Source organism: Aquila chrysaetos, assembly GCF_900496995.4.
Source record: "Aquila chrysaetos chrysaetos chromosome W unlocalized genomic scaffold, bAquChr1.4 W_unloc_1, whole genome shotgun sequence".
NCBI classification, from domain to species: Eukaryota; Metazoa; Chordata; class Aves; order Accipitriformes; family Accipitridae; genus Aquila; species Aquila chrysaetos.
Window position 1 is genome coordinate 3,905,779 of NW_024470321.1, and position 20,578 is coordinate 3,926,356.

At 45.1% G+C, this 20,578-nt stretch overlaps 1 protein-coding gene across 1 annotated transcript in view; it reads left to right on the forward strand.

The window, feature by feature from the left end:
* Positions 1 to 20,578, forward strand: part of LOC121232871 (cAMP-specific 3',5'-cyclic phosphodiesterase 4D-like) — a 294,635-nt gene that overhangs the window by 37,203 nt on the left and 236,854 nt on the right. The window contains exon 2 of the mRNA XM_041121360.1: positions 7,438 to 7,629. Coding sequence (XP_040977294.1) covers positions 7,438 to 7,629 — 192 coding nt within the window. The remainder of the gene's footprint in view (positions 1 to 7,437; positions 7,630 to 20,578) is intronic.

Genomic DNA, 20,578 nt, shown 5'->3' on the forward strand with positions numbered 1-20,578 from the left:
TTGTTGCATGAAGAAGTCAGTTCTGGTTCCATCACTACTGCGCTTTGCTCAGTTTTATCACAGTTCATTCTTGCTTGATCTAAATGATTCTTACTGTAGTACTATGGATATAGCATATAACAATTATAGTAATGATGACATACAGTGGCAGGGTTATATAGCAACTAACATCATAAAGATTAATTCTGGCTATTCTCACCTAAAATCAAATCCCCTTGAGGCACACATCGGACTTCCCCATCCTTTTGCATCACCCACCAAGTGCACCCAGGTCCTTGAGCAAAAGCAATCCCACGAATGGGTTTACCTTTGCCTGAGGCAGGAGTAACCCAGACTGTCTTCCCTAACATATTTGTTATGTGCACCACAGGGACTTTATCCCCTTCTACAGTAAAAAAAGTTCTGACCGGGCAGGGCCACCCCGATTGGCAGATCCTCTGGTGTTGACTAACCAGGTCGCTTTTGCTAAATGTGTATCCCAATGTTTGAAGGTTCCACTCCCCATTGCTCTCAATGTAGTTTTTAACAGTCCATTGTATCATTCGATTTTCCCAGAGGCCGGTGCATGACAGGGGATTGTAGGGAGGAGGAGAGATTTTCTTTGTATTGCCGGAGTTGGCGAGCCACTTCATCCACTGTCGGTGCCTCATCGTCTTTCCAGGTCATTATCGCCAGTGAGTTGGCATAGGACGATGGTGTGCTCCGTACAAACTTCCGCCACGTGGGTCGTGTGCATGTGACTTCGTCTGGATCTTTGGGCAATTGTGCGTCGTCCGGGTCATAATAAATCGTCTCTATCACAGCTAATTCCTTCACATATTGGATACCTCTCTCCATGGTGGTCCACTTGCCTGATTGACATATAACATCTTCCTTGAAGGGGTACCTTTCCTTCATGCTTGACAGGAGTCGCCTCCAGAGGCTGAGGGCTTGTGTCCCTTTTCCAATTGCCTTGTCAATGCCACCTTCCCTGGCAAGCGATCCCAGCTGCTTGGCTTCCCTACCTTCTAATTCCAGGCTACTAGCCCCATTGTCCCAGCATCGGAGGAGCCATGTGATAATGTGCTCACCTAGACGACAGCTAAAATCTTTTCATTTCATATCCCGCAGCTCACTCAGGGATAGGGATCGGGTGATTACCTCTGGTTCTGCCTCCTGTTCCCGTGATGGCTGTGGTTCATCTTCATTCTTCACTAAGCGAACTGGTTTTTTTTGTATATTTCTTCTTCTGTATGGGGGCAAGTGATACTGGTGTGGGTTGGTTCACTGGTTCAGCTGCAGTGCCGGTCGCGGGGGTTGGAGGGGCCGCAGTGCCTGTCACCTTGATGTTAGGTCCAGAGACCTTCTCGTCCCCTTGAGGGTACTGAGTGGTGTTGAACAGGGCTCGATAGGCATGGGCCAGGCCCCAGCACGTTGCAGAGATTTCTGTCTCTCTGGAGCTGCCGGGGTGACAGCATACCTTTTCCAAATATTTTACTAGTTCTTCCGGATTCTGCACTTGTCCAGGGGTGAAGTTCCAAAACATTGGAGGTGCCCACTGTCCTAGGTACTTGCCCATACTACCCCACACACCCTGCCACTCATAATTATCCAGCCTCGGGGCAGATCTCTGGGTGATCTTCTTAAACAGTTGTTTAACCTTAAACAAGAGCTGAACCACATTCAGAAGCATGCTAATTCCTAGCAGTAGGGCTAGGACCATGCTGGTCTCAACATCCCAAGAGTATTCAAATTTTTCAAAATTCTCAAACACCATCATAACTGAACTGAAGGAGAAAGGAGAGGGGAAGAAAGGTACCCCACCCATAGATTGGCTTTCCAAGGAGGAAAGGTAAATGGTTGTAATTATTAATAGTTTCCCACAGATGGCTCCCGAAGTGTAGAGGTGATGACAATGCTGAATGCAAATACTGGATTAGTGCCACGACCGATAATTTTATCATACCATAAGCCAGTGTTACACAATACATCCCAGTGAAAACCCTAATCCACCTCCCACGGATGATAAGCAGCAGAAGAGGGACTACATACAGCAAGTGAGGTTATACATAACAGAACTCTAAAACCAAGCGCCACAACTCTAAGAGCTCATGAATTCACATTGTGACCAGTGACTATTAAACCAATATAATGAATGCTTGTAACAAATTTATTTTAACAAGCTCTGGTCAGGTCTGTCATTATCTCAAGTCTCTGTGCCCCAAGTTGGGCACCAAAAAGTGCTGTCATGGAGAGGAAATGGCCTCAAGTTGCAGCAAGGGAGATTTAGGTTAGATATTATGAAAATTTCTTTACTGAGAGAGTTGTCAGACATTGGAATAAGCTACCCAGGGAAGTAGTTGAGTCACCATCCCTGGAGGTATTCAAAAAGCGCGTAGACGGGGTACTCCATAACATGGTTTAGTGGGCATGGAAGATGGTTGGACTCGATGATCTTGAAGGTCTTTTCCAACCTAAATGATTCTATGATTCTATGATTTAACCCCAGCCAGCAACTAAGCACCACGCAGCCGTTCACTCACTCCCCCCACACCCAGTGGGATGGGGGAGAGAATCGGAAAAAAAAAGTCAAACTCGTGGGTTGAGATAAGAACAGTTTAATAGAACAGAAAGGAAGAAACTAATAATGATAATAATAACAATAATAAAAGGATTGGAATGTACAAATGATGCACAGTGCAATTGCACACCACCCACTGATCGACACCCAGTTAGTCCCCAAGCGGTGATCCCCCCCACTCCACTCCCCCCAGTTTATATACTAGGTGTGACGTCACATGGTATGGAATACCGCGCTGGCCACTTTGGGTCAGCTGCCCTGGCTGTGTCCCCTCCCAACTTCTTGTGCCCCTCCAGCCTTCTTGCTGGCTGGGCATCAGAAGCTGAGAAATCCTTGACTTTAGACTAAACACTACTTAGCAACAACTGAAAACATCAGTGTGTTATCAATATTCTTCTCATACTGAACTCAAAAACATAACACTATACCAGCTACTAGAAAGAAAATTAACTTTATCCCAGCTGAAACCAGGACAGGCATAATAAAAAAAAATCAATTTTAGGAAGAAGTGTATGTGTTAGGATTTACTGACAGTCCATTTTTCTGAAAATCTCTCTTGAAGTTTATCTGTTAAATACCATTTTCTGAATAGTTTTTTTGAAAAAAATTATTTTGCTTTCCTACATTCAAACTGTGAAAGGTGAATACAAAATAAATAATATAGTCCGAGTGCAGCAGAAAGCTTGCAATTCCAGGAATATGTGAAAAGTAATAATTAAACAATGAAATAAAAATGAAAGCAAGGTCCGTTCTCTGCCAGGCAATGTGCATCTCTGTCAAAATAGGCAATATATGTTTCTTTGCTTAGTTAATTTAAAAAAAGAAAAGGCCACGGGAATGCCATCCCTTCAGTGAAACATTCCAGCTGCTGACACCACAACCTCAAGTCACTGGTAGATAACAGCAGGAAACAAGCTAGTGCAGAGGGTAGCATGTATCTGCTGTGACACCTGTACCAGGTTGAAGTCTAATCAACAGCTAACATGTACTGAATATTTTCTCTTCAGCTGTCATTAGATATAATTGAGAATCTGTGTGTGTTTGGTGGGTTGACCCTGGCTAGATGCCAGGTGCCCACCAAAGCTGCTCTATCACTCCCCGCCTGCCTCAGCTGGACAGGGGAGAGAAAATATAACAAAGGGCTCTTGTGTTGAGATAAGGACAGAGAGACATCACTCAACCAATTCCTGTCATGGGCAAAAACAGACTCAGCTTGAGGAAAAATTAAGTTAATTTATTGCCAGTCAACCAGAGTAGGGTAATGAGAAATAAAACCAAATCTCAAAACACCTTCCCCTCACCCCTCTCTTCTTCCCAGGCACAGCTTCACTCCCGGATTCTCCACCTACCCCCAAAGCAGCGCAGGGGGACGGGGAATGGGGTTACAGTGAGTTTATCACACATTGTCTCTGCCGCTTCATCCTCTTCAGGGGCACGACTCCTCACACTCTTCCCCTGATCCAGCGTGGGGTTCTCCACAGGCTGCAGGTGGATATCTGCTCCACGATGGACCTCCATGGACTGCAGGGTGTTACGGATGCACGACTAACCAAATCCAACAGGTGTTAAAACTCAGATTTATTCTTTAGCAAAAGTTAGTTAGAAGTCCAGTAACATTTTATAAAACCACAGGCTCAATGATGTAAAGAGAATTAATACTACACGGCCAACTTAAGAATCCCCAAGATTTAAAGTGATGGCTCAAAACACGCTTATCACTCACCGAAAAGCTGAGGGCTCTCTCCCTCAAGGAGTTACCTCGGGCGGTGCCCCGACCCGAGGGGAGTCCCCGACTGCAGACCCGCTGCTCCGAGGAGGACTGCCAACGTGTCCTCCGGCGGGACCCCATTTATATACCTGTCGAATCTGACCTGTGGTCATTTAATCCCTATTGGCCAATGTCGTGGTTTCAACCCAGCCGGTAACAAAGGACCACGCAGCCACTCGCTCACTCCTCCTGCCTCCCTCCCGTGGGATGGGGAGGAGAATCAGAAAGGAGAAAAGAAAAAAAACCAGAACCTCGAGGGTTGAGATAAGGACAATTTACTGGGACAACACAAGAAGAGAACTTACAACAACAACAACGGTAGTAATAAAAGAATATACAAACGAGTGATGCACAGTGCAACTGCTCAGCACCCAGAACCCAATGCTCCACCACTTCCCCCACCGAAAGCCCCCCCCCGGCCCGCTCCCCATTTATATACTGAGCATGATGTCACATGGTATGGAATAGCTCCTTGGCTAGTTCAGGTCAGCTGCCCCGGCTATGCCCCCCCACCTCCCAGGTTACTGTAAAAATTAACTCTATCCCAGCTGAACCCAGGACAGCCAGGAGGGTCGCCTCAGTGTACCTGGCGCATCTCGATTGGCCAGTTCAAATTTCAACCTGCGGCGTCCAGGGTTTCCTTCCCCTTCTCCCTTCCTGGAGAAGTTTCGTTTCCTGCTGGTGGGATGGGGGTGGGGGGGAGTGTACTGCCTCACAGGGGAACAGCCTGCCTCACCATGGTCTTCCCCACGGGCTGCAGGGGAATCTCTGCTCCAGCGCCTGGACCACCTCCTCCCCCTCCTTCTTCATTTACCTTGGTGTCTGCAGGGTTGTTTCTCTTGCATGTTCTCACTCCCATCTCCAGCTGCAATTTCTGTGCCTGCCGCAACTTTTTTCCCTTCTTAAATATGTTATCACAGAGGCACTACCACCGTTGCTGATTGGCTCAGCCTTGGCCAGTGGCAGGTCCGTCTTGGAGCTGGCTGGCATTGGCTCTGTCTGACATAGGGGAAGCTTCTAGCATCTTCTCATAGAAGCCACCCCTGTAGCCCCCCCTCTACCAAAACCTTGCCATACAAACCCAGTACAGCGTGTCCTTCATGTGAACAGTTTTCAAAAACAGTATTTTAGATGCATTCGTTACAAATACATATTATGATGCTGACACTTATCTGTATTTTAAAAATTACGTGATAGATCCTCTCTGTTCATCTATCATTCTTAAATGCTTTAGCAGCATTAAGTTCCCATTAGTATGGCAAATGAGCCCAAGTAGTTATAAGCCAAGGTGTCATACAGACCTTTTCTACTATGCTGTAAACTAAAACTGATCTTTGGTTTTTAGAGACACAAAGAACCAGGGAAACAAAAGTCATCTTCCACTTCTGTGCTCCATCCTATCAGATGCCGACATAATCTTGCTAATCCACACATTTGTGACCTCTGAGATTCCATACCACAACATATTAAATCTAGAAACTGAGCCACATGCTCCAAAAGGACTCCATATTGTACACAACACAGTTATCGGGCTGCTAAGTAACACAGGTTGCCATGAGCACATCCTAGAACTGCTTGTAAGAGACTGAATTGTTATCTTGAACCATTTGCCTCAAAGATTGTTAGGTGTGAGGGACTGGGCTGTCATCAAGGAACTGTGAACTGCTTATCTTGAGCCCTTTGTCTCTGAGATGGCCTGTTTAAGCAGGACACTCCTCTGTCCATAAGGACGATTACCAGGCCATTGAGGCATCCAGGGGAGGAAACTGGGCTGGAGCTGATAAGATACTGGTTTCTGGTGTCGATCACGAGAAGGTCGTGTGATAAATGAAACCTGCAGCGCATGACATCATCGAAATATGCCCTATAAAAACCCATAGAGACAAGCTGTGGGGGCTTTTCTTCCTCACCAAAGAATTGAAGATTGAGGACCGACGGGACGCCGCTGGATCCGTGCTGGTGACCATCCTTGCAACTCCCACCACCGACTGCTTGCCTGAGGACCAACGGGACGCCGCTGGATCCATGGTGGTGACTATCCTTGCAACTCTATCCCGACTGCTTGCTTAATTTCTACCTTTTCTTCCATTCTATCCTATCGCCACCATTTTCCACTTTTGATACTTTTGATAATAAAAACTCTTTTGACTATACAGCATTTGACCTCGTTTGTGTCTTAATCTTGCTCTTGGGATCATATCGAAACCTTCCCCGACATTGGATCGGGACACTGCTCGCCCTGGGTTAGTTTCTAATTGATTGTGGGCTCTCATTCAAGGTCTTTGCACTGATTTTCAAAGCCCTTTGTGGAACCGTCACAGACTATGTGAAAGAGCAGCTCTCTCTCCCTCTCTTTCTTTCTCTCTCCCTGCCCTCTTCAGCCTCTCATGACAGCAGTGCTCCCTAGGAATGCTAAACTTGTTTACCACTCAATACCAAATACAATATCTAGAAGTGCTGGATCTAAACTGTGTAGTTGAAAGACATAAGAATGGCCACAGAACTCGCTCTGCTTGGCAGTGAGCGTAGAACTCTCTTCTTCATTCCAGTTGTAAAATAGCAACTCTCTCTAATGCATACAAATGTGCCCAAGCACACACATACACATTAAACCCATTCCAGCGCTTTGTTTATTGAGATAAGACAAAATATGTTCTTGAAGTATTTGGGTAGTAATGAAATATTACGGTTAGATACTAGATAGCAAAAGAGTGCTCAACTGCCTTCTAGTGGGAGACAGGATAATGAGGGTCCAGCTCAGGAAAGATGGGGCCTGAGGAAGAAAACAAAACATCATGTTTCTTCAGATACAGAGCTCATGGATACTTTGCATGCAGAAAAGCACATGGCTTACTGTATTCCTAGTAGTGGGGGTTTTTTCTCTACCAAATTTCTTTTCCTTCAGACATGTTCTTTTTGGTTATTAGCAATTTAAAAGTATATTTCATGTGTGCCTTGTTTCTGGCTTTGCAGTGGACTTGACCAGGTGTTGATTTCCCCATTATTATCAAGAAGCAATTACCTAGTGATAAATTTGTCAGAAGAGTGTTTATTACTTTCAAAATTCTTATGTCAATGGCATAAATCTTTTTCTCCTATCTTTTTGCAGTTTCGATGTAGACAATGGTACATCATCGGGACAAAGTCCCTCAGATCCCATGATGAGCCCTGGATCAGGGCTAATTCTTCAGGCAAATTTTGTCCACAGTCAACGTAGGGAGTCTTTCCTTTACCGGTCAGACAGTGACTATGACCTTTCTCCAAAGTCCATGTCCAGGAACTCCTCCATTGCCAGTGATATGTAAGTACATTAGAAAATACTTTTAGCCTATGTTTTGTCCTCTCCTATCATTGGGTTAAGAATTTTCCAGCCACAAGAAATTTCTTTTAAGAATCAAAGACAATAATCATGCTATTGAAGTTCTGGATAATTGTTTGTTTATTCCTTTAATCAAGCTTGTATTTGTTTCTGCAGTTTCCTGAAAGTAAGGATATCATGAGGGTGTACTTGATGTGTTTATGCACTGTATTAGCTTTGACAGAATAACAAAGACAACTGATACTGGTATATCAAAACACTTGTCCTGGTTTCGGCTGGGATAGAGTTAATTTTCTTCCTAGTAGCTGGTACAGTGCTGTGTTTTGGATTTAGTATGAGAATAATATTGATAACACACTGATGTTTTAGTTGTTGCTAAGTAGTGCTTATCCCAAGTCAAGGACTTTTCAATTTCCCATGCTCTGCCAGCAAGGAGGTGCACAAGAAGCTGGGAGGGAGCATAGCCAGGACAGCTGACCCAAACTAGCCAAAGGCATATTCCATACCACAGGATGTCATGCCCAGTATATAAACTGGGGGGAGTTGGCCAGGAGGCGTGGATCGCTGTTCAGGGACTGGCTGGGCATCAGTCAGTGGGTAGTGAGCAATTGCATTGTGCATCACTTGTCTGTCTTGGGTTTTATTTCTCTCTCTTTTTGTTATCTTCCTTTTCATTACAATTATTATTATCATTAGATTTTATTTTATTTCAGTTATTAAACTGTTCTTATCTCAACCCACAAGTTTTACTTTTTTATTGTTATTCTCCTCCCAACTAGGAGGGGGGAGGAGTGAGCGAGTGGCTGCATGGTGCTTAGTTGCTGTCTGGGATTAAACCACAACAACACTAAAGAGAACTCTGAATTCTTGGCTATTAAGTTCTTTTCAAGACAAGCGATACAAACTCAATTTCTGCTTCTTGATGTTCTTAAGAAAAGATTCCTTTTTTTTGCACTAGGTATTTTAAGGTTTTTAGAGAAAAGATTTACTAGCTGGCAGAAATTAATAAATTGAAGAGAGGCAAAAATTATTTCAAATACCCTTTTAACTAAGTGGCAAAATTTTAACAAAAGGCCTTTAGAAAGTTATTCTATCCTCTCACTGGAGCTGACTCTTCTGTGATGTGTGTATTTTCTACTAGTGGATCATACTTTGCAAGTATGTGTAGACACTAGGTTGCATGGGTAGTGGAAGTCAAATGCAAATCTCTTTCTTTGTAGCTGTTTGGTTTTGTGTGGAGGGGTTTTGGTAGCAGGGGAGGGGGCTACAGGGGTGGCTCCTGTGAGAAGCTGCTAGAAGCTTCCCCAGCTCCAAGTCGGACCTGCCTCTGGCCAAGGCTGACCCAATCAGCGACAGTGGTAGCACCTCTGGTATAACATATTTAAGAAGGGAAACCTGCAGCAGGGGAGGAGATTGGAATGTGAGAGGAACACCTATGCAGACACCAAGGTCAGTGAACAAGGAGGGGGAGGAGTTGCACCAGACAAGGTGATGCCCCTGCAGCCCGTGGTGAGACGGCAGGCTGTCCCCCTGCAGCCCATGGAGGTGAACAATGGAGCAGATGCCCACCTGCAGCCTGTGGAGGACCCCATGCTGGAGCAGTCAGATGCCCCCGAAGATGGCCGTGACTCCATGGGAAAGCCCACGCTGGAGCAGTCTGTGACTGAAGATTGGCCCGCAGAAAGGACCCACGCCTGAGAATTTCATGGAGGACTGTCTCCCGTGGGAGGGACCCCACGCTGGAGCAGGGGAAGAGTGTGAGGAGTAGTGCCCCTGAAGAGGATGAAGTGGCAGAGATAACGTGTGATGAACTGACCGTAAACCCCATTCCCCGTCCCCCTGTGCCGCTGGGGGGGGTTGGTAGAGAATCCGGGAGTGAAGTTGTGCCCGGGAAGAAGGGAGGGGTGGGGGGAAGGTGTTTTGAGATTTGGTTTTCTTTCTCATTACCCTACTCTGGTTGATTGGCAATAAATTAAGTCAATTTTCCTCAAGTTTTGGGTTTGCATGGCAAGGTTTTGGTAGCGGGGGGGGGTGTTCTGCCTTTATGTGGCACGGGGTTTTTTTGGTAGCGGGGGAGGGGCCGCAGGGGTGGCTCCTGTGAGAAGCTGCTAGAAGCTCCCCCGGCTCCAAGTCGGACCCACCTCTGGCCCAGGCCGACCCAATCAGTGACAGTGGTAGTGCCTCTGGGATAACATCTTGACCCATGAGCCTGCCTTTATATTTTCTCTTCATCCCACCGTGGCCGGGGGTGCGTGGATGTGAGCGAACAGCTGTGTGGTGCTTTCTTACCGGCTGGGCTTAAACCACGACAGGGGGCTACAGGGGCGGCTTCTGTAAGAAGCTGCTAGAAGATTCCCCTATGTCTGACAGAGCCAATGACAGCAGGCTCCAAGACAGACCCGCCGCTGGCCAAGGCCAAGCCAATCAGCGACGGTGGTAGCGCCTCTGGGATAACAGATATAAGAAGGGAAAAAAGTTGCTGCGCACCAGAAACTGCAGCCAGAGAGAGGAGTGAGAACATGCAAGAGAAACAACCCTGCAGTCACCAAGGTCAGTGAAGAAGGAGGGGGAGGAGATGCTCCAGGCACTGGAGCAGAGATTCCCCTGCAGCCCGTGGGGAAGACCATGGTGAGGCAGGCTGTCCCCCTGCAGCCCATGGAGGTCCACGGTGGAGCAGATATCCACCTGCAGCCCGTGGAGGACCCCACGCCGGAGCAGGTGGGTGCCTGAAGGAGGCTGTGACCCCGTGGGAACCCTGTGCTGGAGCAGGCTCCTGGCAGGACCTGCGGATCTGTGGAGAGAGGAGCCCACGTTGGAGCAGGTTTTCTGGCAGGACTTGTGACCCCAAGGGGGACCACCACTGGAGGAGTCTGTTCCTGAAGGACTGCACCGCATGGAAAAAACCCACACTGGAGCAGTTCGTGAAGAACTGCAGCCCATGGGAAGGGCCCACGTTGGAGAAGTTTGTGAAGGACTGTCTCCCGTGGGAGGGACCCCACACTGGAGCAGGGGAAGAGTGAGGAGTCCTCCCCCTGCGGAAGAAGGAGCGGTAGAGACAATGTGTGATGAACTGACCATAACCCCCATTCCCCATCCCCCTGTGCTGCTTGGGGGGGGGCGGAGGTAGAGAAAATCGGGAGTGAAGTTGAGCCTGGGAAGTAGGGAGGGGTAGGGGGAAGGTGTTTTTTTTGTTTTTTTTATTTCTCTTTGCCCTACTCTGACTTCTAATTGGCAATAAATTCATTTTCCCCAAGTCGAGTCTGATTTGCCCGTGACGGTAATTGGTGAACGATCTCTCCCTGTCCTTATCTCTACCCACAAGCCTTTTGTTATATTTTTCTCTCCCCTGTCCAGCTGAGGTGGGGAGTGATAGAGCAGCTTTGGTGGGCACCTGGTGTCCAGCCAGGGTCAACCCACCACATATTTGTATCTATTCTTCCTTTCAAAATTTTCTTAAAGCACATCTGCATATTGAATTTATTGGACCTCACATCTTGATAGATTTCCAGTCTCCCGTCATAGAGAAGCTGTTGTACTAACAAGGTAAATATTCCTGCCACTGTTTAGGAGGGGAGCACATTAGGAAATGTATAAGGCATGTTGTTTTAACCATGGAATATTAATCATATATCAGTAAGCCTAATTATAATAAGCTTGATTATATCACAGAAATGAAGTAAAGGAAAACCAAGGATTGAAAGAGGGAAAAGTTTTAAAAGAGAAAATAGTGAAGAAAAAAAAGAAAAAAATATCACAAAGCTCTTTATATATGAGTTCAAGAAGAAACTGGATGTGCTCATGGAAAGGAAACCTACTGAAAATTATTAAAATAGAGGAACCACTCTGGTTCAGGACATTCCTAAACAAGATGGAAGCTGGAAGAGTTGTAAGGGGAAGTATCACACAAGTTTTAGATTACTTCCAAATTGTCCTGTTTCCCTTTTGCATCTATATACATGCTTAATTTTAAGTATCACGTTTCGTATTCATGAGCATAAACCAAAAACATACACGTCATTCAGGTAATGCAGATGAATTAATTGTGCTCAAGAGTTTAACCTAGAATCCCCTGATTCTTCAGTACTTGTGTTACCAACCTCAATATTTGACTTTATAAAGCAGTATAGAAAGCAAGAGGCATGCGTCTTACATTTGGAAGGAATGTGACATAAAGATTTCTGGCATTTCCATTACTCTCAAATAGTGTGCTTACAATAATACATTCCACTTCAGTAGCAGCAGATGAAACAATAACAAAACTTCAAGATTTAGTCAAACATGGAGTGTCGTGATCAAAGACAGCCAGTGGATGGCAGTGCTAAAGTACTGAATTCATCATTCTGCCCTTATCATTTGCGCTGCTGCAGCGGCTCTGAGCTCCAGCTGAGGAAGGGAACCCAGTTGTGCTCAAGTCTTTGCAAACCCAAGATGAAAAGATGGGCTCTGCCACAAACAACTTAAAATCAAAGCATAAGATGACAACCAAGAGACTAATACAGTCAGATACTATCCCCAGGAGAAGGTACAACTTAAGTCCCTATGCCCAAAGTAGTAAACCTCACAGAGCAACTGAAGGGAGTTTCATTCAGTGAGTTGAGATGGAAAGTAACAGAAACAAGGGCAGAGAAGGGGGAGGTGGAATGTTTTTAAAATCAGAGAGACTAAAATATGTTTTAAAGTGAGGAGCCAGATTAGTTAAGGAAAAGAATAAAAGACAGGATGAGTGCAAGGCTGCTCAGATGAGAGAAGGTTAGTGGGACAAATGTGGGTGCAGTTATGGCATTGAAAGAGGCAGAAAAAGCAGCTGTATGGTAAGAAAGGAAAAACAAATCAAAAGGAGTGGGAGTTAGTAACATTTTTTCAATTATGTCTTGGAAGAAATAGCATGGTCCTACAGTGAAAAAAAAGTAGAAGAAGATTAGAAAAAGCCATTCAAGATTGTAAACTGGAGAGGCAGGTGGTTTAGACAGGAAGATACAAGGTCCAAGGCAGAAGAGCACAGATGCGTTGTGAAGCCTGCCTATGGGATTTCCAGCAGAGAGATGAGGATGTGCAAGAGCAAGGGAAGTGAATGAGTGAGCCAGTGAGGATGAATGAGCCAATATGAGGAATTACAAGGCAGGTTCTGTGATGAGAGACAGGAAAACAAGTTTAAAGGGAAGAAGAATAAAGAATGAAAAATTAAAAAAAAAAAAACACAAACAAATCCAACAGCACAGTTGCAACACAGAAAAAAGGGAACAGAAGCCAGCTGAAAGATGAGAGAAATCATCAGTGTTGTATTGGAAGAATTGTCAGGTTTACATTTGAAGACATCAGTGAAACAGGGAGCTTTGAATGCAGATGTCTTGCAGAGGTGGCCTGATTACTTAATACTCACCTGTTTAATCTGCTATTGCTGCTCAGAACCTGCAAATGCAGACAGAGGCAGCAGTGGTAACACTATGCCTTTCTTGCTAAGGGATCACTCCTCTGATTAATGGAGCACGAGATCGAATTAATAGAGAATCTCCATTTTAGCAAAAACCAGATCTCTAACCAGACTAAAAAATGGATTATTCAATAAAATCATCAGCACTCTCATGAACGCTAGAAAGAAGCCAATAAGCAGTCCACTGGCTGGGGCAGAGCCCATGTTTTAACTACCACTTTAAAGGGAGAAAAGCATGTGTAGTCCTATACATGGGCATTGGACTTCATCTGGATCTGTGGGTGACTGCGCATTTTCCGAATCATTATAAATCACCTCCAGCACGGCTAATTCCCTCAGGTACTGGATACCTCTCTCCATGGTGGTCCACTTGCCTTGGTGACATGTAACTTCATCCTTGAAGGGGTATCTTTCCTTTACACCTAACAGAAGTCGCCTCCAGAGGCTGAGTCCTATAGGGGCATCACCTTGTCCGGCACACCTCCTCCCCCTCCTTCTTCACTGACCTTGGTGTCTGCATAGGTGTTTCTCTCCCATTCCACTCCTCCCACACTGTAGGTTCCCCTTCTTAAATATGTTATCCCAGAGGCGCTACCACTGTCACTGATTGGCTTGGCCTTGGCCAGAGGCAGGTCCGACTTGGAGCCGGGGAAGCTTCTAGCAGCTTCTCACAGGAGCCACCCCTGCAGCCCCTCCCCCACTACCAAAACCCTGCCATACAAACCCAAAACAATGTGTCAGGCTTTTTTTTTTTCCCTTGTGGAAATAATGGTTGTTTGAAATAAAATGGCAAGTTAGTTACTGCTACTGTGCTAAACAACACAGACTGAATTCATAAACCTCTTCAGTCAAAGGTGACATGTTATTAAAAACATGGTACCAAAACCAATTCTTAGCTGGGATTTCAGCTAAATCACAACAATGCTTATCTTCAGGCGTGCTACGTAGAGCTACTGCTACAGTGGAGGGGAGCAGTGGAGGCAGGATGGGTGTGTTTTGTGTGCACGCACGTGTGCATGCAATACTGAAGGATGGGAGCAGTGTGGAGAAAAGGAACTTCGTAAAGAGGGACTTTAATGTTTTGGGGGAAGCCAGCTTAGTGATTACCTACATGTACAGGCTGAATTTATTTCACAGCCCAGAAGAACATTAGTTCTTGTTTCATCCCTCAGGGCACAAACAACGCTCTGTATGCTGACAGTGATGCTAATGCTGTGTTACCTGCAGAGTTTGTTCTCTGAAAATGGACAATCTGAAATTCTGATGGCTTTTGCCTTGTTTTTCTTGAAGTCATCTTGTTTCTTCTTATATACATACATTTAGAGGCCTTTGAATTTGGTTAGGGGACCCCATTTTCTAAACCTTGAAGCTGAGACAATCTTGTGGTTGGCTGAGAGCAAGCACGCTCAGGCTGGGAAGTTACCTTAACCAGGTGCTGTTCTCAGCATCTCTACTCTCATTTCTTTTAGAGGGGAAATCTTTCAGCCTGTGTCAGTAGGAGGTTCACATGGAAAGTCACATATTATTCTTCAGAAATAACACAATCATATCAGTTCTCAACACTTAAGCATATGGGGCAGGGACAAGCAAGCAACCAAATGACTGCTGCTTAAAAGCAGTTCAAGGTAATACAATTTATTTTCATTTGCAACAAGCTAAGAGTTTACGTGTGTCAGCTAATGCAATTAAAACAGATTAACATTAACTCATTAAGCTGCACTAACTTGATTGCTTCCAGTCATGTGTGCATACTGTGGCAGTACATTCCCCCCCCCCATCCTGCCAGCAGGAAACGAAACTTCTCCAGGAAGGGAGAAGGGGAAGGAAACCCTGGAGGCTGCAGGTTGAAATTTGAACTGGCCAATCGAGACATGCCAGGTACACTGAGGTGACCCTCCTGGCCAATAGGGATTAAATGACCACAAGTCAGATTCGACAGGGGTATAAACGGGGTCCCGCCGGAGGACACGTTGGCAGTCCTCCTCAGAGCAGTGGGTCTGCAGTCGGGGACTCCCCCTCGGGTCGGGGCACCGCCCGAGGTAATTCCTCAAGGGAGAGAGCCCTCAGCTTTTCGGTGAGTGATATGCGCATTTTGAGCCATCACTTTAAATCTTGGGGATTCTTAAGTTGGCTGTGTAGTATTAATTCTCTTTACATCATTGAGCCTTTGGTTTTATAAAATGTTACTGGACTTCTAACTAACTTTTGCTGAAGAATAAATCTGAGTTTTAACACTTATTGGATTTAGTTACTCATGCACCCGTAATACATACCCACTAATTAATTTTCTCTAACCTGAGCAGAAAACAAACCTATCCTTTAGTCACTGATGCTTGTTTGTTTTACAGCCATGCTTAGAGCTAAATGATGATTTCTGTTGTATGAACAGTCCAACAACGTCACTGCTGAATTGGCCTTGGCTCTTCTGGTTGAGTTCAGCTCTTTTCTGGTTCAAAGTCCTACATCCTCTGGCTTAATACAGCTCCTCCTTCAACACACAAACCAAACTCCCGCACTGCAGTAGCTTCTTTTCCCTTGCCATTGCCTCAGTGACCCCCAGGCAGACTGCCTTCTGATTTTAGAAGGAAAACCATGTACGCCAGTGAAACACCCTGGCAAGTCCATGCTCTGTTTCTCTTTAGGACTGAATAATTCTCTGTCAGACTTAATGCAAGTCAGCTGCTCAGTGTTGTCACCATACTTCTGTCATCCAAATGGTCTGCTATATTATGGTAGGATTAAAGCATTGACGCTTGGTGGCTGTTCAGGGCAATATGATACAGGTGATTTCTTGAGTTGTCTTGTATTTTCATATCTTGCACATCATGCTGGCATCCTTCTGTGATGGTCCACTACATCAGTACCTACATGACTCCCTCAGGGAGATTGCCCAAGTCAGATGTGCAAGTGCAGTCTCTTCACAATATGTTTAAGCTTCCTGAGCAAGGCAGTAGCTGGATCTGACACAAGAGGCCTTGATCTTCCTTGAACTCTTCCAAAGGTGCTATGATACTGTGAGAGACTGAAAGAGTTAATGTCTCAAACATTGTGGTGGGGCAAGTTCTGCTTAAAGACAAACCCTGCACAGCAAGGAGCCAAGGTGAAAAGCCCATCAGCTCAGGCATCAGCAACAGGAGGGGGAGGGTGTGCAGCTCCCTGTTCTGATAAGCTGTTCTGATACAAAGATCAAACAATGGCCATGTCTGCAGGGAAGGAGAAGTTACTCCACAAAGGACCCCAAAGCCCAAAGGCTCACAAACTGCTCATTAGCCTGATGAGTTTGGGTGCCTGCCCGAAGGAGGGGCAAGGATGATAAAAGGACACAAACTGAAGCCCCGGGTGCGCAAGCCCACCGGGACTGGACCCCTCGGCTGACTGAACCAACACTGGACCCAGGACCAGTGAAATATTTCTCTCTTCCTTTTTCTCTCTCTGTCTTCTTCTCTCTTTCCTTTTCCTTTTCCACAATCCCTACACCTCATCCGTTTCAAGATATAAACCGTTGACCAAGTCTGAGACTAAGAGTAGATCCAGCCACCCCTGGGCCCTTCTCTGAGGAGGAGTCTGGAAAGCAAGGGGGTCTGCTCTGAACCTCGTGACTCAACGGGAGGGACCTCCTTATTCCCTGAATCGATGTATGTGGTTACACAGTTTACAGAAGTAGTCTTATGCCAATTCCTGTTGTGAGAAACCCTGCCACCTACTACCACGCCTCCCCAGTTCTGTTTGCTTCTGCCATGAATAAAATCTTTAACTGATCATTTGGTGTCATTTCACCTTAATTTAGCCCGAGGGAATTTCGAATTAAACATGACTCCCTGGTCTGTCCAGTCTGGGTCGTGACAGATACTCTCATGGGAGATGGAAGAAGCCTGATAGCATTCCTACAGCATATTTTATGGAATGGGGTAAATTAGTAATACTTCCCATTCTTTGAGTTAGTCAGCTGATTCTGATTCCAGCCCATACAGCAATCCTGAATGAAGCTTCTGGATTCAATGGATCTTGGTTCAGATCACCATCACTGAGATGTAGTTAGCTGCCCTTGTCACCCAGCAAAAAGTCTCTTGTTTCTAGTCTGCTCAAAAGCACAGGTGCTATGATATGATGCTGGTGATGCACACGGTAACGCACACCGTTAACCAGATAATACTTCCTGATAACGCCTGGATTAAATTTTGAAATACTAATTTAAAAACACCTTAGTGTTCACTGTTCATTTCCAGTCCTTTAGTCTGTAATGGATATGATCATTCTGTCTTTCCAAGTCTTGAGAGAGCTCCTCCCCTTGGTGCTAATGCAATTCAAATGGGAGTAAGATTGTAATTTAGGTAACCTAACACTGATGACTTCAACAGAGCAGACTCCAAGTATTCAAAGGCTTCTTTCAAACCTAATAAAGTGTATCTTCAGGAACTGAGCTGCTAAAAAGGTGGCATGAAAAATTAAAGTACTTTCCTGTGCAAAATATCCATTATACCTGGAAAGCTCCAGGTATGTTAGTACATGGCATATCTTGGTGCGTATTAGCCACATGTAATAATCCACATTTGTTATGAGCTGTCTTCTGGATCTCTGATCAGAAGGTGGCTAAGTATTGTTTTCTTCATCAACATACCATAGTGGAGTAACTTGATTTGTGCTCCATATGAAGTTAATCAGGGTGTTTGGAAACACTTATATCTGCAGTATATGCTAGTGAGATTTACGCTGGAGAAATGGTTTTCTCTTTGGTGTGTCTTCCTAAGTCTAACTTGCTTAGTTAGATAGTCCAAGGAGAACTACTACAACCAGCCTTTCTTTTGCCTGGGATAATGGACTTCTCAGGGACTGTGGCTTTTCTGAGCCAATCCTCTTCCATCTGGTTAAGCTCCATGGAAATTAAGTAGATTTAACTCTCCAGAACTCCCAATATGACAGCAATACTTTTGACTAATTAGAGCAAACTCTATAGCTGTATTAGAAAGAAATATCAGAAGGACATAACTGCACAGTTGTCATAGTTTAACCCCGGCCGGCAACTAAGCACCACACAACTGCTCGCTCACTTCCCCACAGTGGGATGGGGGAGAGAATCAGAAGAGCAAAAGTGAGAAAACTCGTGGGTTGAGATAAAGACAGTTTAATAGGTAAAGCAAAAGCTGCGCACGCAAGCAAAGCAAAACAAGGAATTCATTCACTACTTTCCATTGGCACATAAATGTTCAGCCATCTCCAGGAAAGCAGGGCTCCATCACACGTAATGGTTACTTGGGAAGACAAATGCCATCACTCCAAACATCCCCCTTTCCTTCTTCCCCCAGCTTTTTATTGCTGAGCATGATTTCATATGGTCTGGAATATCCCTTTGGTCAGTTGGGGTCAGCTGTCCCAGCTGTGTCCTCTCCCAACTTCTTGTGCACCTCCCGCTACTTGCTGGTGGGGTGGTGTGAGAAGCAGAAAAGGCCTGGACTCTGTGTAAGCACTGCTCAGCAGTAACAAAAACAGCCCTGTGTTATCAACGCTGTTTTCAGCACAAACCCAAAACATAGCCCCATACCAGCTACTATGAAGAAAATTAACTCTATCCCATCCAAAACCAGCACAACAGTGTGTTGCATTAAAGGGTAAAGAAGTTTGGCAGAAAATAAACCCCCTTGCATTCCAGCTTGTCCTCAGATATCAGAGGGGCTGGGGGTGGCTAGGCTTAGATTCTGAGTGATGCCCAATTCAGTACTATAAGTCTGGTCACGTTCAATATATTGAACTACCATGATTATGGATGCACTAATAGCACACTATACTTTCAATGTAGTCACGTTCAACAAACTATCACAGCTAGATTTTAATGAATAGTACAGTTTATTAAAGCAGCAGGAGTACAGGTTCTTTTGGATTGCCTGTGATAAATACACTGTCTGCAAAGCACATGCAAGTATCAAGAATACAATCGACTACAAGCACACTAAATTATGGAAAAACTCTATAGAGATTTCTAAGTTTCCCGGGGAAGCACTCAGTACAACTGAGGGTTCAAATCTTACCCAATAGGTGTCCCTATGGGGGGGGAAATAGAGGTTCAGCCTGTCGACTGATCCCAGAAGTCAGCGATGTCCTCCCAACTTGTCTATGATGGCATCTTCCCCAGCATTCCTCCTCTCTTAAGCCCTTTTATACTATTTTATTTTTAGGTGGAGCTTGAGTGACTCTAGTCATACATACCTTTACTTTGGTATAAAGTTCTCTCTCTTTGCTTTTAAAGGTACATGCTAGAGAAAATTCAGAGCGCATGCTCCATGGGGGGTGGTTGCACCTTGGAGGCAGGTAGCTTTTGGGATGGAGGTGTGTTTTGGTATTATAATGAGCAAAGTTCACCCAGAGAACATGATTTAGTGTGTCACTACTCCAGAACGGGGCACGCACTTATGATATAAATCAGAAGGCCATAGCATTGACAGAACCCCATTGTTTCACCTCTTCGCTTCAGTGGACTCAATGCAGGGACCTTCCATTCTTGTTCCAGTAGTTCCAGTTCCCTATCCCTGTGGTGGTATCACAGAGCCTGGCCGCAGTGTCTCCAATCCGCTCCACCCTCTGTGTTGTTTCTCTTAGAGTCAGCATACCAAGCTCCCCTGGTGTTGCTAACATCTAAGGTTGCAGGTTATGTTGCTTAGGGAATTATTATGGAACAGATTTCTTGCATATCCACCACATTCCACCCTGGAGGTTTACCTTCCCTTAAGAGGGGGGGGGACACATAACAGTAAGTCACCTCCAGCAATCATTCCACACAGTGTTACATAAAAATGTGGTGTTCAGAAACACTCAGACAATAGCTGACAAGAGCCTGCTTCATTCAGGGTCTTATTTCTGTCTACTCTGTGATAGAACAAGTAGTTTCAGGTAGCACTTCATAAAAATCCTTTAAGGTACATGTTCCCACAAATAAAGAAATCCTCTGGGAAACTCAACCCCCTCCTCTGTAGCTCATGCTCTCAATGCTAAATCCCAATCTGCCCACAGGTTGGCAGTCTCTAGCTCTGCCTTAGATGCCTCACCATTCCCCAAATGGCACTCAGCCTTTCAATGAGATGCAAATCACTGACAACCCACTGACTATCTGGGAAAAGCTGTAAGCCAGTTTCTGTCATACCCCATAATGTGGGCACAACTTTGAGAGGTGCCTCTTATCCCCAGTCAGCCATAGCTTTTAGAGTCAGGCCTGGGCCATCTCATACTAGGACTAGAAAATTGTTTTCAAAGTCCTAAGAAATGGAGATAACATGACTTAAGCGCTATTCCTGCTCAATAAATCAACTTGGATCGCTATGATTTCTGACTCCACAAAATCAGTATTATGAACCAACACATTTGGATTCTCCAAATGCTGCATGGAGCAGCCAGCCACCCCTCCTGCTCACTGTCCTTAGAGCACAGCTTCTGCTGACTAGCATCGTTACATGATGCTTCCATTACTATATCAGAGTGCAATCTAGAATCAGATTTCATTGCTGCTAAAAT